Source organism: Phocoena phocoena, chromosome 20 (assembly GCF_963924675.1).
Source record: "Phocoena phocoena chromosome 20, mPhoPho1.1, whole genome shotgun sequence".
NCBI lineage: Eukaryota > Metazoa > Chordata > Mammalia > Artiodactyla > Phocoenidae > Phocoena > Phocoena phocoena.
In genome coordinates this window covers 10,251,278-10,275,982 of record NC_089238.1, presented here as the reverse complement: position 1 = coordinate 10,275,982, position 24,705 = coordinate 10,251,278, and the positions used below count along the sequence as shown (strand labels likewise).

Here is a 24,705-nt window from a genome sequence, read left to right as displayed (position 1 = left end):
GAGCTCCAGGTGCTGTTACCCGGATAAAAAAGAACGAGTACTGGTGGAGCAGAAACCACAGGGTCCTCATCCATAGATGGTTATTAATCATGTTGCAAATACTTGTTTATTACCCATCAGTGGGCCCCTGGCCTGGCTAGTTGGTCTAGCAGAGGCCTTCAGAAAAATCATAAAAGAGGCAGTATGGCTAATATTAATAAAGATGTAACCACATCACTTGATAATGACTATTTTTAGAGACTCACGGGGGAGACTTTGCCCCAGGGTGAGGTAGAACCTGGACATCTCTGGGAAAGAAAAGCATGAACTTCTGAGTCAGATCTGAGTTCAAATTCCAACACTCTCATTATACTCACTCACTCATTTTTTCATGCATTCGCTAAAGGAAATTAATTGGGCACCCATGATGTGCCAGGTACGTTCTAGACCCTGGGAAAACCGTCATGAGCCAAACAAAATCCCTACCCTCCTGGATCTGACATTCTAGCTAGGGAGGTGGATGTGGGGGATAAGAGACAAACAATAAACAAGCAGACAAAGAAATAAGTAATTTCAGATAGCAGTAAATATTGTAAAGAAAAGAAAGCAGCGTGTCTTGCTAGCAAGAATCTAGGGGCCTGATTTGTAGTAGGTATTAGGGAAGGCCTTTGTGGAGAGTTGATATTTGATTTGAGACTGGAATAATGAGATGCAGTCAGCCATGAGATGATCTGTGAAAGCCTCCAAGAGGGAGTAGCAGTGCTAAGGCCCTGAGGTGGCCCGCTCCAAGAACTGACAAAAGTCACTGTGAATAGCTCTGTGACATTAGGTGAATTACTTAGCCTCTGTGCACTGCTAGAAAATGAGGATGATCATACCAACCCCTCAAGGTTACAATGAGGATTCAATCAGACAACAGCCGTAAGACGCAATAGCTAGGGCCGGCACACAACAGGTGTTCAGTAAATATTAGCTATTACTTGGACAATACTATTATTAACTTAAGAAGGAAAGAATGGGCCTGGAGGGTAAAAAGGATGAGAGAAAGAAGCTTTTGTGGCTTATCCTTCCAGAATCCAAAATTCAGGATACAGTATGAGCGAGGCTCTGAGAAGGGGCTTCTGATCATGACTCCAGGACATCCGAGATACCAATATTAATAATAACTAGCATTATTGTAATAGCTACGGCCATTCATTGGGCATCTACGATATTCCAGACACTCTGCTGGGCACCTGATGTCCATGGGCCCCTCTGCCCCTGCGGCAGGCACTGTTATTAACACCCCCATTTTACAGAGGCTCAGAGCCAATAGTCACCAAGTCTGGAGCAAAGCCAGGAGGCCAGCATGAGGCCCAGCCAGCGCCTACCTGATGACCTTTGGCCGGTCGTTGCCTCTGATGTGGGGTTACAGGGGCAGGACACTTCTGCCCCACTCTCCATCTTCACCATTCTCCCGGCCTGGAGGGGCTGGGAGGGGGAGGCAGAGAGGAGAGCCCCTTCTCCAGGGACCCCGCCCCAGCCTGCTCCCCACCCACACTGCCACCAACTCAGTGCTAGAGAAGAGCGCACACCTGGCGGTGACTTCCCAGCCCACAGCTGGAGCCCGAGGCCTGGGGAGGCGGGGGTTGGGCCGGGAATGGGCGGGGCCGGGGCGGGGGCGGGGGCGGGGCCAAGGCTGCGTGCTTGACTGTGCGCTCTAGGGGACCCCACTTCCGACAGGGCGACTTCCCCTGAGCCACCGCAGGACGGAAAACGGTATGAGGTGTCCTCTGGGCGCCGCCGGCTCCGGCCACAGCCCCGCCTGGAGAAGGATGCTTCTAACAGGTGCGTGAGAGACAGGGGCTGCACCCACGGGTTGGAGACAAAGAGGGGACATCCCCGGGGAGAGCCTTTATTCAAATCAGAGACGCCCCCACTCTGAGCTCTGACTCTGGTCAGTTTAAAGCCCATGCAGCACGGGCGCCCGACGCACAGGAGCTCTTGAAATCCCCAAGAGGCCGTGCAATTGATCCCTTCTACAAAGGAGGAAAGTGAGGCTCAAGTAGGGGTGGGGTCATTCGCTCAAGAGCACGTGACTGACAAAGGCAAAATCAGGATTCAGGACCCCATCCCAGTCCCTTTCCACCAGAGCACCGTGTCTCACCCTAGCTATCCACATCTAATAATAATTTTAAAATAATAGAACAACAATAATAAAATAACCATAATATTAAAGAGGTCATTGTGACTGAGTACTTCTACATGTCAGCCTGTTCTAAGTGGCTTTCTTATAGTAACATTTAATTCTTAACCCCATGAGGCAAGAGCTATCTGATCCCCATTTCATAGAGTGAAACTGAGACACAGAGAGGTTATGGGTCCTCCCCAGGCCACACAGACTGAAAGTAACAGAAGGAGGACTCGAACCCAGATGGTCTGGCCACCAAGACCACACTTTCCAGAGACCACACACATCTGCCTCTCAGAGAATAAATGAATTGCCTCTTTTTCCAGGTCTTAAAAAGTCCAGTTCTGTGTAATTTCAAAACCCCACCCACAGTTTAAGGCTTCACCTCCTCTCCAGCTCTGGCGTGGGTCAGACTGCAGTGGAGACATGGTGGCAAGTGGTGGGCCTCGTTCCTATTTCTCTCTGTAGGTGCTTTCTCCCCACCCAGAGCTGAGGTCTGTGCCCACCCCGCCCCCAAAGGCCATGCGCAGGGGAGAGGAAAGCAAGGAAGGGGCAGGAAAGTTTCGACTTGGCTGCTGTAGTTGTAAGGTGGGGACATGGCCTTCTGTGTGGCTGAGGCATGATGGTTAGATCTTTCTGGGCGGGGAATCCACCCAGCAGGTCGTCTCCCATGGGGCTGTTTGCCAGGACAGCCTCCAGCCGGCTCCCTTCAGAGGCATCCACACTGGCTCAAGGAAAACTCGCGAACATCTTTGTTATCCCACCGAACGCTGGAGGCGTGGGCCATTTCCACCCAGCCCACTCCCCCTCCATCCCTCACCTGGAGACTTAGAGGTCTAAGTTCCCACAGACTCCGGAGCACACATCTCCAGCCCTCCAAGAGGTTTCCTTGGGGCCTCCCTGACCTGGCAGGAGGTGGAGGAAAGCCCCAGCCCCCAGCCCCAGGGGGCACCCCCAGTTCATCCTCAGCTCTCCCCCAGGAAGCCTCACTCTGTGCTATCCCCTCCTCTCCACGAGCGCTTGGCCTCCCTTCCCAAGGCCTGGCGGGGGTAGAGCAGCTGGTGCAGGCAGAACTGGTGACGGGTAACCCCTGTTAGCTAGACCTTAGTTGGGAATGGGGAGCTCTTAGCATCTGTTAGTTTGTTCTCAGCCTCTGGAACCTCTGGGGAGATTTTGAGACAATGGGAGAGTCAAGTGTGACATTGTGGTGTATTTATATTTATATTTATATTTATACATAGTGATTCAGGGAGTGTCCTGGGCTCAAACGGGGAAAAATTGAATAGAGACTTTTTCTCATTTGATTGAAGATTAGAGATGAAATAAAATAGCCATGTTCCCGGCAAGTAAGAGTTCTGGAGCCATCTCTATGGTTCCAGCTCTGAAATTCCATATATATATATATATATATATATATATATATATATATATATATTTTATAGGTATTATATATAAGGTATTATTATGGTATATATTGTATATATAGTATATAGTATTTATAGGTATATATAGTATTATTATAGTATATTTATATATTTTTATAGGTATTTTATATATATAAGTATTATTATAGTATATAAATCTTATATATAAGGTATATATGATATTTAGGTATTATATGTATTTAATACCTAAGTTAGACTGTCCTGAGCCCTGAAAATTCATAATCTCATTGAATCTCAGGCACTCAGTTGGTTACTATCAACCACCCTCCTTGATGAGCAGGAAAACTGAGGCTCAGGGCCCTGAATAAAGAGCAGCCGAGTCAGGGTTATGAACCCAGGTCCAGCGGCCTCAGAGTCTATGAATGAAACCATGATTTTACATCAGCTGGAGTAAGGATTGCTAAGATGTGGGGTTTTCTTCTTAAGATGCCTTGAGGACACTCCCTGAATCACCAGGCACCTGCAGCGGCATCAGAGTCAGAATTTGATAACAGAACACGGACTGCGTGACCTGGGATCTTCCCCTTCCATCGTGTATTCCACAAACACCCCTAATGCCTACTCAGGGCCCAGCCTGTGCTGGGGACACAGCTGGGGACACAGCAGCCCTGCCCTCCTGGGGCTTACAGTCCAGAGAGAAGACAGACCCGTCCCCAGACAGTGATGACCCAGAATGGGTGGGGCAGGAATGGGTTGGGGGAGGGAGACCCAGACGAAAGGGCTCAGGTCTGAAGCTAGGAAGGTGGTGGTCGGGGGAGAACCTTTCAAAGCTGTCAAAATCGAAATAGGACCTCGGAAAGATATGACGTCAGCTATGCAAATTGCATCCCTGTGCTCTTTGTTTCATAAAACCGTAAGACAACAAACTCTTCTATCAAGATAGAAAAGCAAAACCTTGAGCAGCTTCTTTGGTATAACACTTTATTCCTGTCACTTTGACAAGAGCTTCCATTGCCCCATCAAGTCAATTAAGGTCCCTGCCCAAACACTGTATAATAGTATCTATTACCAAGCGCACCTGAGGGTCAGGGAAGATTTCAGAAGGCGGGATGCCTGAGCCAAAACTTGAATCACAGCTTGATAAAGAGTTGGTGCGGAACAGCATTCTATGTAGGGAGAACAGCACGGGCAGGGGCCTGGAGGCTAGAGCAACTGCACGGCGTTCAGTCGGACTGATGCAGAGGATGAGGGAAGAGTGGAAAACGGAGCGCAGAGATGTAGCAAGAGTGACAGGTGAAGGAGTCTCCACTATGTCCTGAGGGCACTGGGGAGCCATGGAAGGTTTATGAGCAGGGGGAGTAGAAAGGTCACACCAGCTGCCGACTCAGAGAGAAAAATCAATGGAGGTGGGAGGTGGGCAGTGAGCCTGTCAGAAGACCCTGTGGTGAGATGACTCCTAACTCTCCACTTATGACCTTGGCTCTAAGACGCATGCTTGCTGTGCCTCAGTTTCCCTGCCTGGAAAACAGTGCCAACTTCTGAGTTGTTGAGAGGGAACACACACACACACACACACACACACACACACACACACACACACACACACACACACCCTCCCTGGGCACATCACGTTTGTACCTGATGACGCCGCCTGCCCTGGAAGATGTCCTCTCTGGCCACGGCTTCTCCTTCATTTACCCAGAAGAGAGCTGAGGTTTCACATTTGTTCTGTAAGTGGGTATTTCTGATCCTCAAAATGTAACAACTTATCATGTGTGTTTTTTATCTTAAAAGGCATATTTACAGTACACCCGGTACTTGCAAGTGTGGCGGCAAGAATGATAATGATGAAAATTATAAGGAATGTCCAGCATTGATCTGGCAGTCGCTTTGTTAGTGCACTAGTCTAAGCGCTTTCCAAGCACTAGATCGGGGCTTCTGAACATCGGCACTACTGACATTTTGGACCCGATGACGCCTTGCTGTGCGGGCCCGTCCTGCTCACTGCAGGATGTTTAGCAGTATCCGTGGCCTCTACCCACCAGATGCCAACGGCACACCCTCCCAAGTCGTGACAACCAAAAAGATTTCCAGACATTGTCAGTGTCCCCTGGCAGGGGGGTGGACTGGGGTGGAGGGGATCATCCCCACTGAAAATCATTAGAGACATTATTATTCTCATTTTATAGATAAGGAAACCGAGGCTCAGAGAGGTTAACTAACTTTCCCAAAGTCACCAGAGCTAGTAAGTTCTGGGACGTGCATGCCGGCAATCCAGTTCTGGAGCCTGCCATCTGGGGTGTGTGCATTTGTGTGTGCAAAACAAGAACCTAGTTTATACTCTCTTATTTCATTTATTCAGATTTTACTTAATTTTTGAATGGGTTATACATTCCCATGGTTCAAGTCTCAATGATATATAAAAAGGCCTTAAGTGAAGTCTCTGTCCTCCCCAACCCACCCAGTTCCCCATGTACCTTCCCTCCCTCCCACCTCCCGCATACAGATAACCACTATTTTTTTTTTTTTTTACGGTACGTGGGCCTCTCACTCTTGTGGCCTCTCCCATTGCGAAGCACAGGCTCCGGACACGCAGGCTCAGCGGCCATGGCTCACGGGCGCAGCCGCTCCGCGGCACGTGGGATCTTCCCGGACCGGGGCACGAACCCGTGTTCCCCGCATCGGCAGGCGGACTCTCAACCACTGCGCCACCAGGGAAGCCCAACCACTATTTTTATATATCCTTCCAGAGATTCTTTATGTTTACAAAAAATGCAAATACATATTTATTTTTCTCCCATTTTTACACCAAAGATAGCATACCATATAAACCACTCAGCAGCTTGCATTTGGATCTTAACTACTTACCTTGGTGATCTTTCTCTGAGTTCTTCCTCATCCTTTTGTAGAGCTGTATTGTTCCATTGCGTGAATGGACCATAATTTACTTAATCAGTTCCTTATGGATGGGCAGTTGGGTATTTCCAATCTTCTGCCATTATAAGCAAAGTGTGGCAAATAACCCTGTACCTTAGTCATTTCATACCGGGAAAGTGTATCTATAGAATACATTTCCTGATGTTTAATTACAGGGTCAATGGTTATGGGGATTTTTTTCATCCTGAAAGACTTTGCCAGACTGTCCTCTACATGGGGTTGCACCAGCCCTGTGTTTCCTTTTGCGCTCAGCCTCACCAACACATGTCATCAAACTTTTGGATTTCTGCCAACCTGACAGATGAAAAGTTTTACCTTGGTTTGTTTAATTTGCATTTCTCTTACTATGAGTACAACTGAACATTTTCCCTATGTCAAGAGACATTTGAATTTTCTTTTCTAAGAACCGCCAACCTATACCTTTTGTACATTTTTCTGTTAGGTTGCCAATACTTTTCTTATTTTATTTTTTTTTGTTTGTTTGTTTGCAGTACGTGGGCCTCTCACTCTTGTGGCCTCTCCCTTCGCGGAGCACAGGCTCCGGATGCGCAGGCTCAGCGGCCATGGCTCACGGGCACAGCCGCTCCGCGGCATGTGGGATCTTCCCGGACCGGGGCACGAACCCTCATCCCCTGCATCGGCAGGCGGACTCTCAACCACTGCGCCACCAGGGAAGCCCAATACTTTTCTTATTGATGCCTAGGAGCTCTATATATAGTAGTGAAATGGGCTCTTCATCTGTGATATCAGTTGCAGATTATTTTTCGTAGTATGTCATTGTCCTTTTGACTTTGTGGGTTGTTTTGTTTTTAACTTTGCAAAAGTTTCTTTTTATTATTATGTCAAAATTTTCAGCCTTTTATGACTGGAGTTGATGTTCTCACTGCAATAGTCACCATTCTAGTGAGAGGCAGAAGAATGGGGTGGGCAAGTGCATAGGGTCTGGAGCCAGACTCCAAGGGTTTGCCTCCATGCTCTATGCAATATGGAAAATTAGGGGAAATGAGAGAAACAGGGATGGGGGATACACTGGACAGTATCGTTTAGTGGCTAAGAATTTCAGCTGCCTGGGCATGGATCACAACTCAAATGTTTATCACTTATGAAATTCTGAAAGAACATCTTAAATTCTCTGAACCTCCATTTCCTCATCTCTGATAGGGGTATAATAGCTGTATCAGTCAGAGGTGAGGCAAGACACAGATGGTCCACTCAAAAGGAGTAATGAGGAGAGTTTAATAGGGGGACTAGGCAGGGTATAGGTAAACTGACATGGGATTCTGCAGCACCCAGGGGCTAGCAACAGCGGGAAGCTGTTACCTCCCCTGGGCTAGAAGCTGTAAAAGGAACAGCAGACCCCCAAACCCCAAAAGAGTGGTGTATGGAGAGGGTCACCCAATAGGATCTCTAATAGGGGGACCTATTGAACCAGGGCTGAGGCAGCAGGGAGGGAGCTGTGGGACCAGCTACCTCAAGGTCACTCCCTTCAGCCCTCCTGTCTTCCACCAATGCTCCCATTGGCAGAAGCCAACCAGAAACAAAAGGCGAGGGATCCCCAGAGATGCAGCTCAGGGAAGTCAGCCTTTTGGGGAGCAGAGCAGAGCAAGATGGAGGGCGAATCTGCGTGACATCCAGCATAATAAGTGCTTTGTGGGGCCGATGTAGGAATAAGTAAGATAATATATGTTCAACATTTTAGACGGTGTCTGGCTTGTAGGAGGTTCTTAAGGAATGTTCCTTTTTATTTCTTTATTATTATTATTATTATCACCGTTGTCATCATCAACTCTCGATGGCACCCATTCTCACCAGCACAGGAAGGGTTACTTGCTGGGACAGCATCCTGCCTTTGATCCCATCGCTTCCTGCTCTCTCTTCTCCCTCCCACCCCCTCCAAGGCAGCCTGCTGGCATTCTTCACCTGCTCTGCCTCCTCGGAGCTGCCCTCTTCTGGGTCTCTGGACCCCTTGACCGAAGGAGCCGAAGGGACCTGCCAGTCACCAGAAGCCTCGATGGGGTTCTCTCCACTTCTTGGTTTTGAGGGCATGAGGCCCAGCCGGAAGCCACGATCTTCTCCCCTGAGGGCCTCCCAGGGCCCGGCCACACTGGCCGGGAGACGCTGGATACCCAAGGCAGCCTGGTCCTCAGAAATGTGACAACTCAAGCTGCAGGCAGCTACACCGCGGTGCTGGGAAGCAGCAGGGGACGCAAGAGCGTGCTGGCGTAGATACAGGTCAATGGTGAGCGGGGCCCCATGGCGGGAGGCACCCGGTTCTCAGTCAGCAGTGCCCATCGGGACCCATTCTGTCACCAATCCTCCCTAACAAACCACCCCAGAACTTAAAATAGCAACCGTATTTTCAGCTCAGGACTCTGCTGAACAGTTCTTTTGGTCTCAGCTAATTTTAGTCGGGCTCACTCATGTTTCTGCAGCCAGCTGGGGGAAGGGATTGCATAGGCACTGGTCCAGGATGGCCTCCTTCCCATGTCTGGCAGTGGCCTGGCTGGCAGCTGGGGCAGTGGGGGTAATTGGGCCACGAGGCTTCTCATCCTCCAGCAGGACAGCCTAGGCTTGTTCACTCAGCAAAGGATGAGGAACAAGAGCAGACGCTTCAAGGCCTCCCGAGGCCCCGGCTCAGAACGCGCATGTCATCGCTTCTGCCATGTTTTTATTGGCCAAAGCGAGTCACATGACCGGCTTTGCTCCAACGGGAGGGAAATAGGCTCCGCCTCTTGGTGAGAAAAGTTGCAGTCTCCTGGCTATTTCTTTGTCATCTATCACACTTTCCAACACATATTCATTAAATATTTGTTCATTATCACTTGGGGAAGGACAAGGGTCTCTGGTGGTAGCCTTCAGAACTCACCTCTGTTTTTTTTTTTGTTTTCTCTGTTTTTTGGGGGTTTTTTTGCGGTGCGCGGGCCCCTCACTGTTGTGGCCTCTCCTGTTGCAGAGCACAGGCTCCGGACGCGCAGGCTCAGCGGCCATGGCTCACGGGCCCAGCCACTCTGCGGCATGTGGGATCCTCCCGGACCGGGGCACGAACCCATGTCCCCTGCATCAGCAGGCGGACTCTCAACCACTGTGCCACCAGGGAAGCCCTCACCTCTGTTTTTATGAGCTATTCAGCTCTGGACTTGCACTTTCACACCTGAACCAGAAAAAACAAGCCCTGAGGTTAACCAGAGCCATCGTCCTTAGAAGGTAGTTTAGAGACGTATTAATCTACTAGGGCTGCCACTCCAAAATACCACATGCTGGGAGGCTTAAAAAACAGAAATTTATTTCTCACAGTTCCGGAGGCTGGAAGTCCAAGATCAAGGTGTGGGCAGGGGTGGTTTCTTCTGAGGCCTCTCTCCTTGGCTTGCAGATGGCTGCCTTCTCACTGTGTCCTCACATGACCTTCCTTCTTTGTGTGCACCCCTGGTGTCTCCCTGTGTGTCCTAGTCTCTCTTCTTATAAGGACATCAGTCAGATTGTATTAGGGCCCACCCTCACCGCCCCATTAAAGGCCCTATCACCAAATACAGTCACATTCTGAGGTACTGGGCGTTAGCACTTCATATGAATTTGGAGTGGTGGGGGCGGGGAGGGTAGGGGCATAATTCAGTCCTATAATAGTTAGGGTTCAGATTCTGGTGTGCTAATAAAGACCCAAAACAACAGTGTCTTAAATAAGATAGAAATTTCTCTCTCTCACATAGTTGTCTGGCATGAACGGTGTAGGGATGATGTGATGGCTTCAGGGTGGCGGGACCCAGGCTCCTTCTAATTGTTCTGTCCTCACTAGGTTCTATCCTGCCTGGGGGACCCAAGAGAGCTCCCATCACATTTGCATTCCAACCAACATAACAGGAGAGGAGAAGGGGAGGGAGGATGCCTTCCTTTTATGGCCCAACACAGAGGTTGCTCACATCCCATTGGCTGGGAACTAGTCACATGGTCATACTTAGCTATAAGAGAAGCTGAAAATGTAGGCTTTATCCTGGGCAACCATACACCTAGATAAAATGTAGGATTCTGTGACTAAAGGAAGAAGGGCAGAAAAGATGGAGGGAGATGCCAAAGGCGGGGATATCTGAGCTGGGACCTGAAGCCTGAGCGGGAGTGTGCCAGGTGAGGAGCTGGGGAAAGTGCTCGTGCAGAGAGACCAGCCAGCGTAAACACAGGAAGCATGAATGAGCGGCTCCAATTTACTGAGCCCTCCCTATGGACCAAACACTGGGGGACTTCACAACAGCATGAGAAACAAGAAGCTCTAAGCACCACCCCCCTTGCACAAGTGGGGAGACCGAGGCTTGGAGAGGTGACATCCACAGCCTGTGGTCACGTAGAAGCAAAGGGCCAAGCTAGGATTCGCACCACTCTCTGTGATCCAGGAGCTCATCTCCTTCCACGCTGCCTCTCTAGCCCCGCAACATCTCTCAGGTACAAGCAAAGGTGGAGAGAGGCGGCTAGGAACCGTGCTTCTGCACCGGGATTTTTTTTTTTTTTTACCTCCACCAGGACACGTAAGGGCTGCTGAGGTCCTTCAGGCTACATATCTGTGATTTGAAGGCCAGTTCTTCTAGAAGCCCACCTCCACACCTTTGCCTGTGCCGTTCTCTGCCTGCTGCTTGTGCAGGCTCTGAAACCGGAACTGCTCGCATTCAAATCCCTGGCGCCTTCACTTACTAGCCACGTGCCTTTGCAAAGTGACTTCCCATTTGTGTGTTTCAGTGTCCTCCTCTGTAAATGGAGTCACCGTAGACCCTCCCTCGTAGGAGCGCCGTGAACAACAAATGAGTTGTTCACGTCAAGCGCCTACAACAGTGCCTGGCACAGAGTAAGCAAATGTTCGCCATGAGTTTTTCAGGGGACTTGACCTCTTCGAGCTTTCGTTTTCCCATTCAAAGGGGGATAACAATAAGACCTACCTCATAGGGTTGCTGTGAGGATTAAATGAGTAAATCCAGTGGCTTTTGAGCTTTTAAAATCATGACCCACAGCAAGAATTGCATTTCATATCATGACCCAGTGTGTCCGTATATCCACACACCACCAGTCACTGAAAGACAAGTGTCATAAAATAACAATTATTGCTATGAGTAATGCATTCTGATATTTTCTATTATATTTCATGTTTTAAATGCTGGTTACACCCTACTAAATGATTTCACCCAAGCATGGGTCTCATTCGCAATATAACAAGCCAGTAAGATAACAAGCTATCGTCAACATGTGTTTAGAATGGTGCTTGGCTCGTAGTAACAGCCTGGTCTAGGTGGCTGTTACATATTGATTCTTGTTTCCACACCTGGTGGGCTCTTTCTCCTCCTGCAAGGCTTAGCTCAGGCACCACCTCCTCCAGGAAGCCTTCCGTGAGCTCTCTGGTTGGACTGAAGTTTTTTTCACTTTTCATGTTGCACGGAAATTGGAAATCATCTCCGTGTGGTGGTCCCCAACACTCATCACGACATCAGATTCAAATCCCAGCTATGCCTCTCTCTCTGACCATGAGGCCTGGCCCTAAGCACCCCCAGACCTCAGAGTCTTTCACCTGAGAAAAAAAGAAAAAAAAAAAAACACGAAAAGAGAACTATGGTGAGGATTATATATGTTCTCTGTAAGGAGCCCTCCCGGCAGCCAGTGGCTGAGGCCCCAAGCCTTGGAGGTCCCCTTGACCCCTCACTCTCTCCCACCCACATCCAATCCATCGGCAAGTCCTGTGGGCTCTGCCTGCAAAATGATCCAGTATCCAACAGCTCCTCCTAGCTCCTTGGCTTTTATCCTGGCCCAGCTGAGGGTAGGGGAGCTGGGGTATTTCTATACCAGCCCGCGTCAGTCACTGTGGAAGGCTGCCCCCCAGTGTGCCCACCCTCCAGCACTCTGGCCTGTTGCCTCCATGGTCAGAGCAGGCTCTGGCAGCTAGCAAAAGCCCTGAAGCAACAGATACAGTGTTGGCAGTTGAAAGGGCTGAGGGTGAGGGCATCAACAGCTCTGCTACATCCAGTGTCTGGGCACAGACCGGGCACTCCAAACGCATTTGCTGGTGAATGAGTGAGTGGATGAATTAATGAATGAATGCCTCTGTGGTGATCAGAAGAAGTGCCCAGCCTCTCTGAGTGGTCTCCACCCATGTGATCTTGCTCCCTGTTTGCACAGCCAACTCTGACGGGGTGCTGCCGCTGACATTCCCGGAGAATACACAAGGTATCCTCCGGAGTGAACTCAACTACTCAGTGATCCTGCAGTGGGTGGCCTCCGTCGAACCTGAACCTGTGCTATGATGGACCTTCAATGGGCACCCTCGTGGGATCGGGGAGAGGCTGATTCTCCAGAGGTTGTCCCTGGAGGATCTGGGCACCTATGTATGCTTGGCCGAGGATAGCCAGGGAATGTATTTCTCCCAGCCTGTGACCACGATGCTGCCACGTGAGTACCCCACCCTCACCCCGGACCCTGTACCCTTGCTGGTCAGTGGCCAGCTTTCCCAATTCCACTGAGCCACATTCTATGCTCAGCCCCCTCTGATACCCTTTATAGCCAAGATGGTATCTCATTCTTTCATCCTCCTGGCAGAGTGGGGATTACTAGCCCATCTTACAGATGAGAGGCTGCAGGCCAAAGACATAAACTCTAGTGAAAGCTCAGGGCAGGATCTGGAGCCAGCTGCCTGGGTCCCGGCTCCAACCATCTGCTGGCTGTGTGAATCTGGGAAGCCTCTTCGCCTCTGAGTCTCAGCACATGCCGGAGAAAAAATTAAGGTGATAATATAATGAGTGGTTCCAAGCCTGGGCTTTGGAATTTGAATTTTGGCTCCACCACTTCCTGGCTGTGTGATTTTGGACCAGTGCCTTGACTTCTCTGTGCCTCAGTTTCCTCATCTATAAAATTGGAAAAATAATAGTGCCCACCCCGAAGCGTGGCTGTGAGCATTCGATGAGATAAGCCGGTGAACAGCTTAAAATAAGAGTGCCTAGCACTGTGCAACACTAGTGAGTGTTCAATAAACATGAACTAGTATCAATGTTGTGATCAGTGTTATCCATATTGTTATCAATTTTGTGCCTGTTACGGAGGCTCAGGAGGCAGTAACCAGAACGGTCAGTTAACTGGGATTAGAAAAGGGGTTTGGGAGCCCGTCAAAATGGGGTTCAATTCCTGTCCCTGTGCCTTCTTGGCTGGGTGACTTAGGACAAGTGACGTCCCTTCTCTGAGCCTCAGTTTCCTCCTGTGTATAATCAGAGTGATCGTGTAGACCTCCGCAAAATTGCTATAAGGAACTGAAATGGTGTATGTGTGAGGCTAGCGGAACACCAGTTAGCAGGTGCTTTAAGAATAGCAGCAGTTAATCGTGCATATTATTTCTAGTATTTCTGTTCGTGGAGTGAGCTGGAAAGATACAGAGAAGCTGCCAGTGGAGAAGCAGGGAGGCATGTAGGCAGCGGGGATCACATGAGCAAAGGTCCAGAGCATGGAAAGGGCAGGGATAATGGAAAGCCTGGCTTGGCTACGTTCCTGAGACCTGTCTCTCTCTCCAGCCAGGGTTCAGTGGGAGCTTCAGGATTTGGTTTTGAGGTGATTTCCTGGGAGAAAAAAAAGGTAAAAAATGTAAATCTTGGAGCACCTGTTGACCCTGACACATTCATTGAGAATGACAATACTTCCAAGACCCCGTTTTCTCACTCATCAACTGTTCAGGAAATGCATATTGAGCACCTATTGTGACTGGCCCATGCTGGGCAGTGCTGAGGGCATCTGGTGACAGAGACAGTACTGGCCCTGCCCTCACAGGACTCCCAGTCCAGTAAGGGACAGACCTGTCCACAAACAGTAATGACCAGAGTGGGCAGGGCTGGGGTGGGGGAGCTCAGAGGGCTGTGAGACCCAAGGAGGTGCCTGACCCAGCAAGAGGATCAGGGCGGGCTTCCTGGAAGAGGGGACATCTGAGCTGATACTAGGATACATAGGAATTGTCCACGCCAAGGGAGAGAAAATGGCATAAATGGCATTCCAGGGGCATAGACAAAGGCCTGGAAGTAGGAGAGAGAGGGGAGTGAGCTTAGAAAATTGAGTAGACTCCAACAGGCCTTGGTTATAAAGGTAGGGGGTGGAGAGAGATGAGACTGGCCAGGTGGCAGGGCCTTGAAGGCCAAAGCGAAGTCCTGGGGAGCCACGGCAAGGTTCTGAGCAGGGGAGGAATAGGGTCAAGTGTGAACTTTAAAAATACCCCTCTGGCTTCTGTGTGGTGGGAAGATGGGTCAGGGAGGGGCTGGGACAGGAGAGCGGGGATGAAGCTGGGGTGGAGACCCGGAGGACGGGGAGGAGGTGGAATGGTGGGAGTAGGGGGTGTGGAGGGAGGGTGTCTCCTCCAGTCTCTCTCCTTCTTGGTTCCCAGAAGCCGTCGTGGATCCCACAGACCCTGTGCCCATCAAGCCGAACCCTACCCTCTGCCTGTCAGGAAGTTCTGCCTTTGCCCTCATTGTGGCCGCACCTGTGGTACTGGTTGGAAGCGCGGTCTTCACCATAATCTGGAAGCTAAGGTACCTGCCTTCCCTCCTTCCCATCCAGTCAGCCCCCACAAGGTGCAGAGCTCACTCTGCAGCAAGACTGAAGCCAAACCAACTGCCTCATCCCAAGGAGCTTAAAGCTCATTTGGAGAGGATGACATTGACCCCTGATGTGCCCATCCGACTCGTCAGTTCCCAAAGTGGCCCCAGGGGAGCAAAGAGACAGAAGAGGGTTCTGGAGGTGTGTCTTTGCCACAATGAGGGCAAAGGCAGAGCTTCTTCATCCCTTCGTTTTTGTCGAAGAGGAAACTAAGGCTGAGAGAGAACTGTGCCCCAGACCGCACAGTTGAAGAAGGATTCGAACCCAGAATACTGCCTCACTCAGTTCTAGCCCCTAACCTACACTGCCTCTTTTCCGTCATTAACGATACAAGCCTTCGCAGCTGACATACTAAGGAGGAGAAACCTGAATGTTGAAATGGTTTGGAAAGGCCCTGTGGACCAGCTGGGAGGGACTGGGGCCAGGTCTCCTGTCCATGAGTGCCGTGTGGAACCTTCTAGGGCTGGGGGAGGGCCAGGCTGCTGCTGAAACACCCACATCGTCTTCGTCCCTGTGGCTCTAATTTCCTGGGCCCTCAGTAAGTGCCAGGAGCCCTCAAGTCACGGCTCTCAGGATGGGTGCTGTTCTTGTCCTCATTTCCCACATGAGTAGAACTAAATCTCAGAGAAATCCATCAACTTTCCCAAAGGACATGCCGCTGGCAAACAGCTGACCCTGAATCAAACCCAGGTCTAACTCCAAAGTCATGTTCTCAGAGGGGAGAGGTGAGAAATCGGGCTGGTGTGAAAAATCCTCACCCAGACCACCTGGAATCCCTCCCTCCATGAGTGGCAGGAGGGGTCACTTCCTGTCCTCCCCGCCATCTTGGCCAATACCTATTATGGCAGACCAATGCTGACATCATCCAGAAGGAACCAGCCTTGTCCAATCAGCTGTGACCTTGGAGACGAGGTCATGAGGACAAGCATGGCTGTGTTGACTCTCCCAGCGGAGAGGGGCAATCTTCAGAAAAGAGGGGTCTGGGCTGGGAGGCACCCTACACACACGTCTTCGATACGCATCAAGGGCCAAGAGAGATCCCCGTGGTTTACAGTGAAGGCCATGGACCCTGAAGCCAGGTCCCTTAGGTTCATCCCAGCTCTGCCATATGCTAGCCTGTGGGACGACTTTGGGTGACTCATTTAACTGCTCCATGGCCCATCAGTAAAACAAGGATAACGGTAACATAATACCTGCCTCAAAGGATAGGTGTGTGGATTACGTAAGATGGTGGGAGTAAAGAGCTGTAAATAATGCCTGGCACGTGGTGAGCCTTCAATGAATGTCAGCCACATGTATTATTATTATTGTTTTTGTTATTATTAATATTTCTCTCTTTCTCTTCACTGTAGGTGTGGCTGACAAAGAAGAAATGGGTGAACCACTTTGGGGTTGTTCTTTCTTCAGTTTAAATAAATTGAATAAAAATTAAAAAAACAAATAAATGAATCTAGACAAAAGGAGATATTACAAGCAGATCTTAATCATGAATTTTTATGTGGTACTCAAAAATACTAACAGCTATTTTACAATGTCCAGTTTCAAAAGATAAATTTTGTGCGGGGCTTCCCTGGTGGCACAGTGGTTGAGAGTCCACCTGCCGATGCAGGGGACGCGGGTTCGAGCCCCGGTCCGGGAAGATCCCACATGCCGCGGAGCGGCTGCGCCCGTGAGCCATGGCCGCTGAGCCTGCGCGTCCGGAGCCTGTGCTCCGCAACGGGAGAGGCCACAACAGTGAGAGGCCCGCATAATGCAAAAAAATAAAAAATAAAATAAATTTTGTGGAACACATGTGTATATTTCTGTTCAGTATATAATTAGTAGTGGAACTTCACAGTTATAGAATATGTATATCTTCAGCTTTTATCACTGCTCCCAAATTGTTTTCCAGTCAAATTCATTGTATTTTCATACAGTGAGTTCCACAGTGAGATACTACATAGTAATGGAACAAATTTAGATAAATCACAAAAACATGAAATCTCGTAAACACAGCTACAGGAGAGGGCAGAAGTTATACTACCATTTTTAATAATACAAGCATTACCAGGAACTCACTAGCGGTCCAGTGGTTAGTACTCTGCGCTCTCACTGCTGAGGGCCCAGGTTGGATCCCTGGTTGGGGAACTAAGATCACACAAGCTGCATGGCATGGCCAAAAATAAAACAAAAAAACCCCCTACTCTTTACTATTAGAAGACAGGATATGTGGGGTGGCAAAGAAAAAATAAGGAGTACAAATGTGCGTCTGAAGTGTGGGCGCCTATCAGCCCAACAGGTGATACCAAGAAGGAGTGTGGGGAGGGGAGAATCCTGGGGCTGGGGACAAGTTGAAGGCCCTGGGAGCTCCATTTGAGACCTCCTCCCTCCAGGTTTTCTGGTCATTTTTCTGTGGGATGTTCCCATCTTGTTGAGAGCCCCAGGGACTGCTTTTGTCTCCTCTTGCCAGCTGCCAACACTCCATCTCCCCATCTCACCAAATCCCTTGGAGCACATAAACAATCAATCCAGATCTCTTAAAACTCTTGTACTGCAACCAAAAGAAACTCAATGAAGTAGCTCAAGAGAAAAACACAAGGAAGATTTAATATACGGATCCAGGAAGAGTTCCAGGAATCCAAGGGTGTATCAGTTAGCACTTGCTATGTAACAAACTACCTGCCAAAACTTAGTGGCTTGAAACAACAGCGATTTATTTAGCATACAGTTCTATGGGTTATCAATGTGGGTTGGGCACAGCTGGGCAGCTCTTCTGGTCTCTGCTGGGCTCACTTATGCATCCACGGTTGGTTGGCAGGTTACCTAGGGGCTGTCTGGACTAGGATAGCCTCAGCTGTGGTAACTAGCCATGTAACTGACTCTTCCATGTCATCTCTCATTCTCTAGCAAGCAGACACAAGCACGCTCATGACAGAGGCAGGATTCCGAGAGTGAGGGCAGAAGATGCAATGCCTCTTAGGGCCAAGGTTAAGAACTGGCAAATTATCACTTCTGTCACATTCTATTGCCCAAAGCAAGTCACACGACCAGCCCAGATTCAATAGGTGGGGAAATGACCTCACTTTTTGATGGGAGGGGAAGAATCTGTGGCCATTCTTGCAATCTACCACAAATGGCAGGACACCATGGTCAGAAAGCAGGAAAGCTACTGGAACCAGGGTAGTCGCTTGCTGCCTCTCCCAGCCTGCCACCCCTCAGCCCTTGTAATCCTCTTCTCCAGGAACATGGAATTCACAGTTCTCTGTCTCACTCTGCAGATGGGCCGTCGATGTTTCTCCATGCATGTGGAGAAAGGCACCATCCCATAGCTTGCAAATCCACAACACCCCTCTTCAAAGAAACTGCCCAACTTAGCCAGCATCCCTTTGCCTTATCTCTGACACCTCTGGAAAAGGTATCTGATTACCTTACTTTGGGATAGCTGTCGACCTTGGTCCTATCACTGTGGCTGCAGTGGGGAGCAGAGGTGTTTTGTACAATCAGAGGTCCAGGGGATCAGCCCCATTTGTGAGGGCTCAGTGCTCCATAAAAAGTGGGGAGGTTTTGCCTTGTAAGCTGGGCAGACACCCCAAAATATGTCTTCTACACATGCAGCTTATTTTTGCTCCTTTTCAAAGAGAAAAAACCTTCCAAATGCAGAGAAGTGGGGGGAAGTGGTCTCAACCCCCAGAAATCCATGGTACATTTGTAAATGAGATCAAACACTTTCTTTCACTGGAGAATCCTGACAGGTGGCGGGCAGAGGGTACTCACTGACCCTACGCAAGTCACTTACCCGCTCTGAGACTCACCTGCTTGAAACGAGTATGAATGAAACTCATGTGCAGATATATCTAACATTTGAGGAACATTCAGTGCTTCTGCGACACACTACCATGTCAACATAAAGGCACCTACCATATCATTACGATTTGCAATAATAGTAGCAGACCTGAGTTCAAATCTTGTCTGTTGAGGGCTGTCCACGTGCCAGCCACTACACTAGATTCCTTATGTGATTCATATGTTATATCATCCTCACTGCACCCACTGAGGAAAGGAGAACTACCCCCACTTTACAGACAAAGAAGGTGAGTCTCAGAGAGGCTGACTTGCCCCAGGGTCATACCATGGTGGGGCTGGTCTCCAAGCCAGGCTCCCTGGCTCTGAAATCCCTGTTTCCAGTCATTCCACTGCCCCGTTGCTCCCTCCCTAGAGCTGGAGCCCCATTCCCATTCTCTCATGGGCCCCCTCACGTCCTATGTCAGGGAGGTGTCTTTGTGCTCATGTACATAAGATAAAAATGAGGCACAGAGAGGGCAAGTGACTTGCCCAAGGTCACACAGCCACATTTGATGCCAACTCAAGTCTGCCCAATTCCAAAGCCTGTGCCTTAGACCAGCGCTGTCCAAGAGAACTCTCTATGGTGATGGAAATGTCTATATCTGCAATGTCCACTACAATATTATTCAACAAAAGTGGCTATTGAGCCCTTGAAATGGAGATAGTGTAACTGAGGAACTGAATTTTTATTTTCTTTACTTTTAATCAATTTTAATTTATATACCCACCTGTGGCTAGTGGCTATTATACCGGACAGTGCAACTCAAACCCCTAATTGTTAAAAAAAAAATAACAAATCCCCCAGCATCCATATGTGTACATTACTGACTCTGTGGTAGTTCTGGGGTCCTTGCCCTGGTCTATCCAAGGGTCCAGATTTGCTCAGAAGCCCCTTATATGGAACCAGCTCCTTTCCCACCTGAGGCATCCTGCCCTACCACTTCCCTCCTCCCACCCAGGCAGGAAATGAGAGGTTACTCATTTCCTGCCTGGGTGGTGATGGAGGGAGCTGGTTCCTGCGGCTTCTAGTCTATCTGGGTCTCAGAGATGACACTGTAGCCACCACTTGGCCACCAGCTAGAGTCCATCTGTCCTCTGGTCAAGGCTGCAGCAATTCCCCTTGCCCTTTGGAATAGCTGAGCGTCATTATGATGTCCCTCCCCCACTAAAAATAAACTGTGCACATTTTCTCAAACAGATCTCCTGACCACCCTTGTTATAAATTCAGTCCCCTGGTTGAATTTGCCCGTAGCACTGTTCTGCTTTCTAGTACTTAGCACGTTGTGTCATTAAATATTTATTGGTGTGATTATTTAACATTTATCTCATCTATTAGACTGTCAGCTCCGTGGTGGCCAGACCTGTATCTGTTACACAGTATGTGCTCAATGAGTGTTTGTTGAATGAATGAATGAATGAGTGAGAGGCTAAAACCACACCACTAGGAAAACTCAAAGGCTCAGAAATGAAAGCATCGATGTGAGTCCCAAACACTCCCCCACGCCGGAGTTTAACAGGAATAACCTGACTCACACACCTCTCATTCTCTCTGTGTGTCAGAAAAACAGGGTCGGGCATCCTGAGGCCCCTTCCCTAACCCGACGTGGAGGGTAAATGATCATCTGGCTGCAGCAGAATAGCCCAATCTCGTCGGCGACTATGGTAAAGATTACCCTCAGAGACCCACACTCTCCTCCCTCCATAATAACGGAATCCTCAATTTTAACTGGGCACACGACGTCCAAGGGGAAAGAAAAACTACATTGGCAGTAAACTGTGAGAAGCGTTATGTGTGACGTGCAGAACGTGTCCTTAAGGTGAGGGAGCATCCTTTCCTATTGGCAGGAATGGGAACGTGATGGCTGGAACCCAGCAGACATGTTGGATCATGAGGCGACCGTCTCCTGTGGAGGAGGACAGGTGGCAAGTGAGGGGTGTGCTGAGCCCAGCTTGTGCCAGCTCACGAGAGCTCATTGTGTACACCTCTTCCTAACGCCACAGTCAATGATGACACATTGGTAGCCTGAAATCAATTGTGGTGGTGGTGTTTACACTGAGGAAATTGGAAAATACTACAAATTGGATTTTTTTTTTTTTTTCAGAGAGCTGATTTACCAACACACCACTGAAAAATGGATGCCTGGAGATTCTGTGAAGCCATCCAGCTAGCCCTGTCTTAAATACCTCTGGAATTCCTATTACATGAAAGAAGAAACACACGTCTATTTGCTGAAGCCACTCTTGTCTTAGTTCCATTGTTCCTTACAACCCAGTTGACTCCTAATGGATATATCTAACCCTGAAATTTAAGCCGTCAAGTCAAAGATTTAAATGCCACTTGGCAAAACAAAGGTTGAATGGCCAGGAGGGAGCCTGTGACCACATACAGTCTTGAATGAATTGGGCCACAGTGAAAGCGTGAGTAACAAGGAAAATAATATGCCAGCGTCCCACAGTGGGGGCAGGGGGGTAGGGATGCAGCTATCAGAAACATGAAAGAACTGAGAATCCCACAGCTGTTCTCATTATTCTGTGACTATGTAGACATCACATGTTTTGTATCCAGATGAAAGAAAAACTGGAACTTTCCTTCTCTGCGCAGGCATTCTCTCCCTCCCAGGCAACCATATCTGCCATGATGTGCTCACGGACCACAGGGAGAAGCAGAGAAGGAAGAATAGTCCCGACATGGGGTAGAAGGAGAGGGCGGAGAGAAAGCTGAACTGTCTTCAGATTAGGGGAGACTCAGGAAGGAGAGGATGCTGATGAGACAAGATGATCTCCAAGATGTGTCCCAAACTCAAAGCGCATCCTCTCAACCTGGCCCTCTCCCAGGTATTCCCCCATCTTAATGGAAGATAAGCTTGGTAGGGACCCAAAATCACAGAGGCTTAAACAAGATAGAAGTTGGTTTCTCTCTTATGTAACAGTCCCAGCGGAAGCAGTCCAGGAATGGTACAGAGGTTGTGCTTGGTGAGGTCATCTAGGGAGCCAGGCTTCTTTACCCTGTGGTCTTGCCATCCTTAGAGCGTTACACGGTCAAGATGGTGCACCACCAAGTCCCCATTCCAGCCAGCAGGGAGTGGCAATGATGGAGACAATCTCACTGCCTTCCTCTGAAGGCGTGACCCAGAAGTTTCTCACATCACTTCTGCTCACATTCCAGCAGTCAGAACTTGGTCATGTGACCCCACGAAGCCCTGCATGGTTTATTACCTGCTCACATCTCTAGTCTCGCCTTGCTCCGTGCTCCCCCTCTCCAGCTGCACTGACTTTAGTCAGGGTTGGCTAACTGCTGTAAAAAATATCTCCAAAATGTCAGTGGTTTGACCCAGTAAAAGTGTTTTACTCACTCATGTCGTAGGCCAGTGCAGGTCACTGGGGAGACTCCTCCCCATGCAGTCATTCAAGGACCCACGCTCCTTCTAGCCTGTGTCTTGGCCCTGCTCTGGGTGGTGTGACCACAGTAATATGAGAGCTTCTAATAAATGTAATCTCACTGAGTTCCTAGAAATAAGAGGAAATGAGCTGAGGGAACAGCTAGCCAGTCTCCCTCCCTCTTTGGTACTTACTGCAGTTCTCTCCTGCCCCAGGCCATTTGCACATGCTGTTTCCTCTGCCTGGAATACTTTACTCTCCTCTCATTACCCAGTTAATTCCTAGTCATTTAAAAATCCCAACTCAGTCACCACCTGCCTGGATTTCACCCCCCACCCTAGCTGCACACACCCAGGAAACCTCTCCTCAATAGCCATCAAAAGTTGCCAATGTAGGGACTTCCCTGGTGGCCCAGTGGTTAAGACTCTGCCCTTCCACTGCAGGGGGTGCAGGTTTGATCCCTGGTCAGGGAACTAAGATCCCGCATGCCATGTGGTGCGGCCAAAAAAAAAAAAAAAATTGCCAATTTATAAGTATTTAGGTGATATTTTGACAGTATGTCTCCCCAGTCAAGATTGAATCCCAAAGGGCAGGAACTGTATCTCCCTTTGTTCAACATCTTATCCTCTGAACCTACAATAATGCCAGTCCATGATGGGCACTCACTAAACACTTGCTAAATGAATAACTGAACGAATAAAGTTAAATACTTTTTGAGCCCCAAAAGTTCTGCGGCGCCGAGTAAAGCACTAACCTAGCTCTCTTCTGTCCTCATGGGGTGAGCCAAGGCCTCCAGGATCTAAGGCAAGGTGAATAAACAAAGCCAGATGCACAAGGGATTTCTAGCTGTAACCTCTGGCCGTAATTTCTCTCCCCAACTCTTACTTTTCACATCCATTTTGCCAGCGGTGACAAAAACATTTCTTCTCAACTACCATTTTTGATAGACTGGCAGTGGGTCGTCAAAGTTCGGTATTAAGAATTCTGGGGCTCCCCTGGGCGCAGTGGTTGAGAGTCTGCCTGCCGATGCAGAGGACGCGGGTTCGTGCCCCGGTCCGGGAAGATCCCACATGCCGTGGAGCGGCTGGGCCCGTGAGCCATGGCCGCTGAGCCTGCGCGTCCGGAGCCTGTGCTCCGCAACGGGAGACGCCGCAACAGTGAGAGGCCCGCGTACCGCAAAAAAAAAAAAAAGAATTCTGGGAACCTACCCATTCTCCCCAGGAAAAAGTGCCTGTATAGATTGCTGGCATGCTCCCCAGGAAGGAGTGCCTACATCAATTGTTGATGTGTGCTGAGAACTTGGACAAGAGGGTGGTGTCAGCACCCCCATATTTGCTTCCCCGGCTCATCAGCCAGGTGTCACGATCTCTCTACTCCCCGCTAGGGATCTAAAGAATTTTAGGCCTGCTCAAAGTATACTGTGCTTCACAATTACAGAGGTACAGCAAGATTCCTAGGCTATTTTAACAGTGAATGAATGCCTCGTTCACTCATTCAGAAAATATGTATTGAGCAACTTCTACGTGGCAGGCTCATGCTAGATGCCGGCAGCACTGCCAAGAACAAGACAGGCTTGGTATCTGCCTTCACGGTTTACAGATTTGATCTCCAAAATCCAGCCCATTCCTCGCCCACGTCCTCAGCCCTCCACACCCCTTCCCACCCACCCACGGCACAGTCAAAAGCAGTTTCCTCTTTCAAACATACTGAAAGGCTCTTCCTCAAGCTCTCTCAGGCTCACTCTATCTCTCTATCTCTATCTTCATATCGCTCTCTTATAAACACACACACACACACACACACACACACAAGCTAATGAGTAAGTTTTCTCTAAATTCCAGTATTTACAGGAAACATAATGGTATATACTAGAGCAGGAAAGAGGAATAAAGGACATATAACAATCAGAGATCAAATAATCACCAAAGTCATTCATTCGTTCAACACGCCTTCCTCCAGCAGCTGGTCTGTGTGGAGTCCTGTGCTGGGCAGTACTGGGGACCCAGAGGGGACCATCACAGCCACACCCCTGCCCTCCCAGGGCTCACAGAGCAGTGGGGGAGACAGAACCATCCCCAGATAGTGACAACTCGGAGTAGTCAGGGCTGGGACATGGGAGCCCTGAGAGGGCTTCTGATCCAGCCTGGGGGTCCAAGAGGTCATTCTGTGGGAGGGGTCAGCTGTACTGGAGAAGACATTAAGATAATTAACAACAAGAGCAGCCATATATGTGAAGGTGATATTTATCAGACATTGTACTAAAGGGCTTTAACGCATCATTTCCATTTTTTTCCCCAAACTCTGGAAAGTAGATGCTATTATTAGCTCCATTTTACAGATGAGCAAGTCGAACTGTCACTGCCTAGCTGTGAGTTGCACAGCCCTGGGTTCTGCCTCCGTGGAACGTACAGCCCGGTGGGTGACAGATGTATCCCTAAAGTG

General features: G+C 49.2%; 1 protein-coding gene across 1 annotated transcript; it reads left to right on the top strand.

Moving 5' to 3' along the window:
• Positions 1-1,739: 1,739 nt before the first annotated feature.
• On the top strand, positions 1,740-18,371 carry IGSF23 (immunoglobulin superfamily member 23). Its single transcript, XM_065898301.1, is given in 6 exon segments — positions 1,740-1,806; positions 8,370-8,456; positions 8,459-8,710; positions 12,616-12,885; positions 14,852-14,996; positions 18,284-18,371. Coding segments are annotated over 6 exon segments (909 nt in total).
• The last annotated feature ends 6,334 nt before the right edge of the window (positions 18,372-24,705 follow it).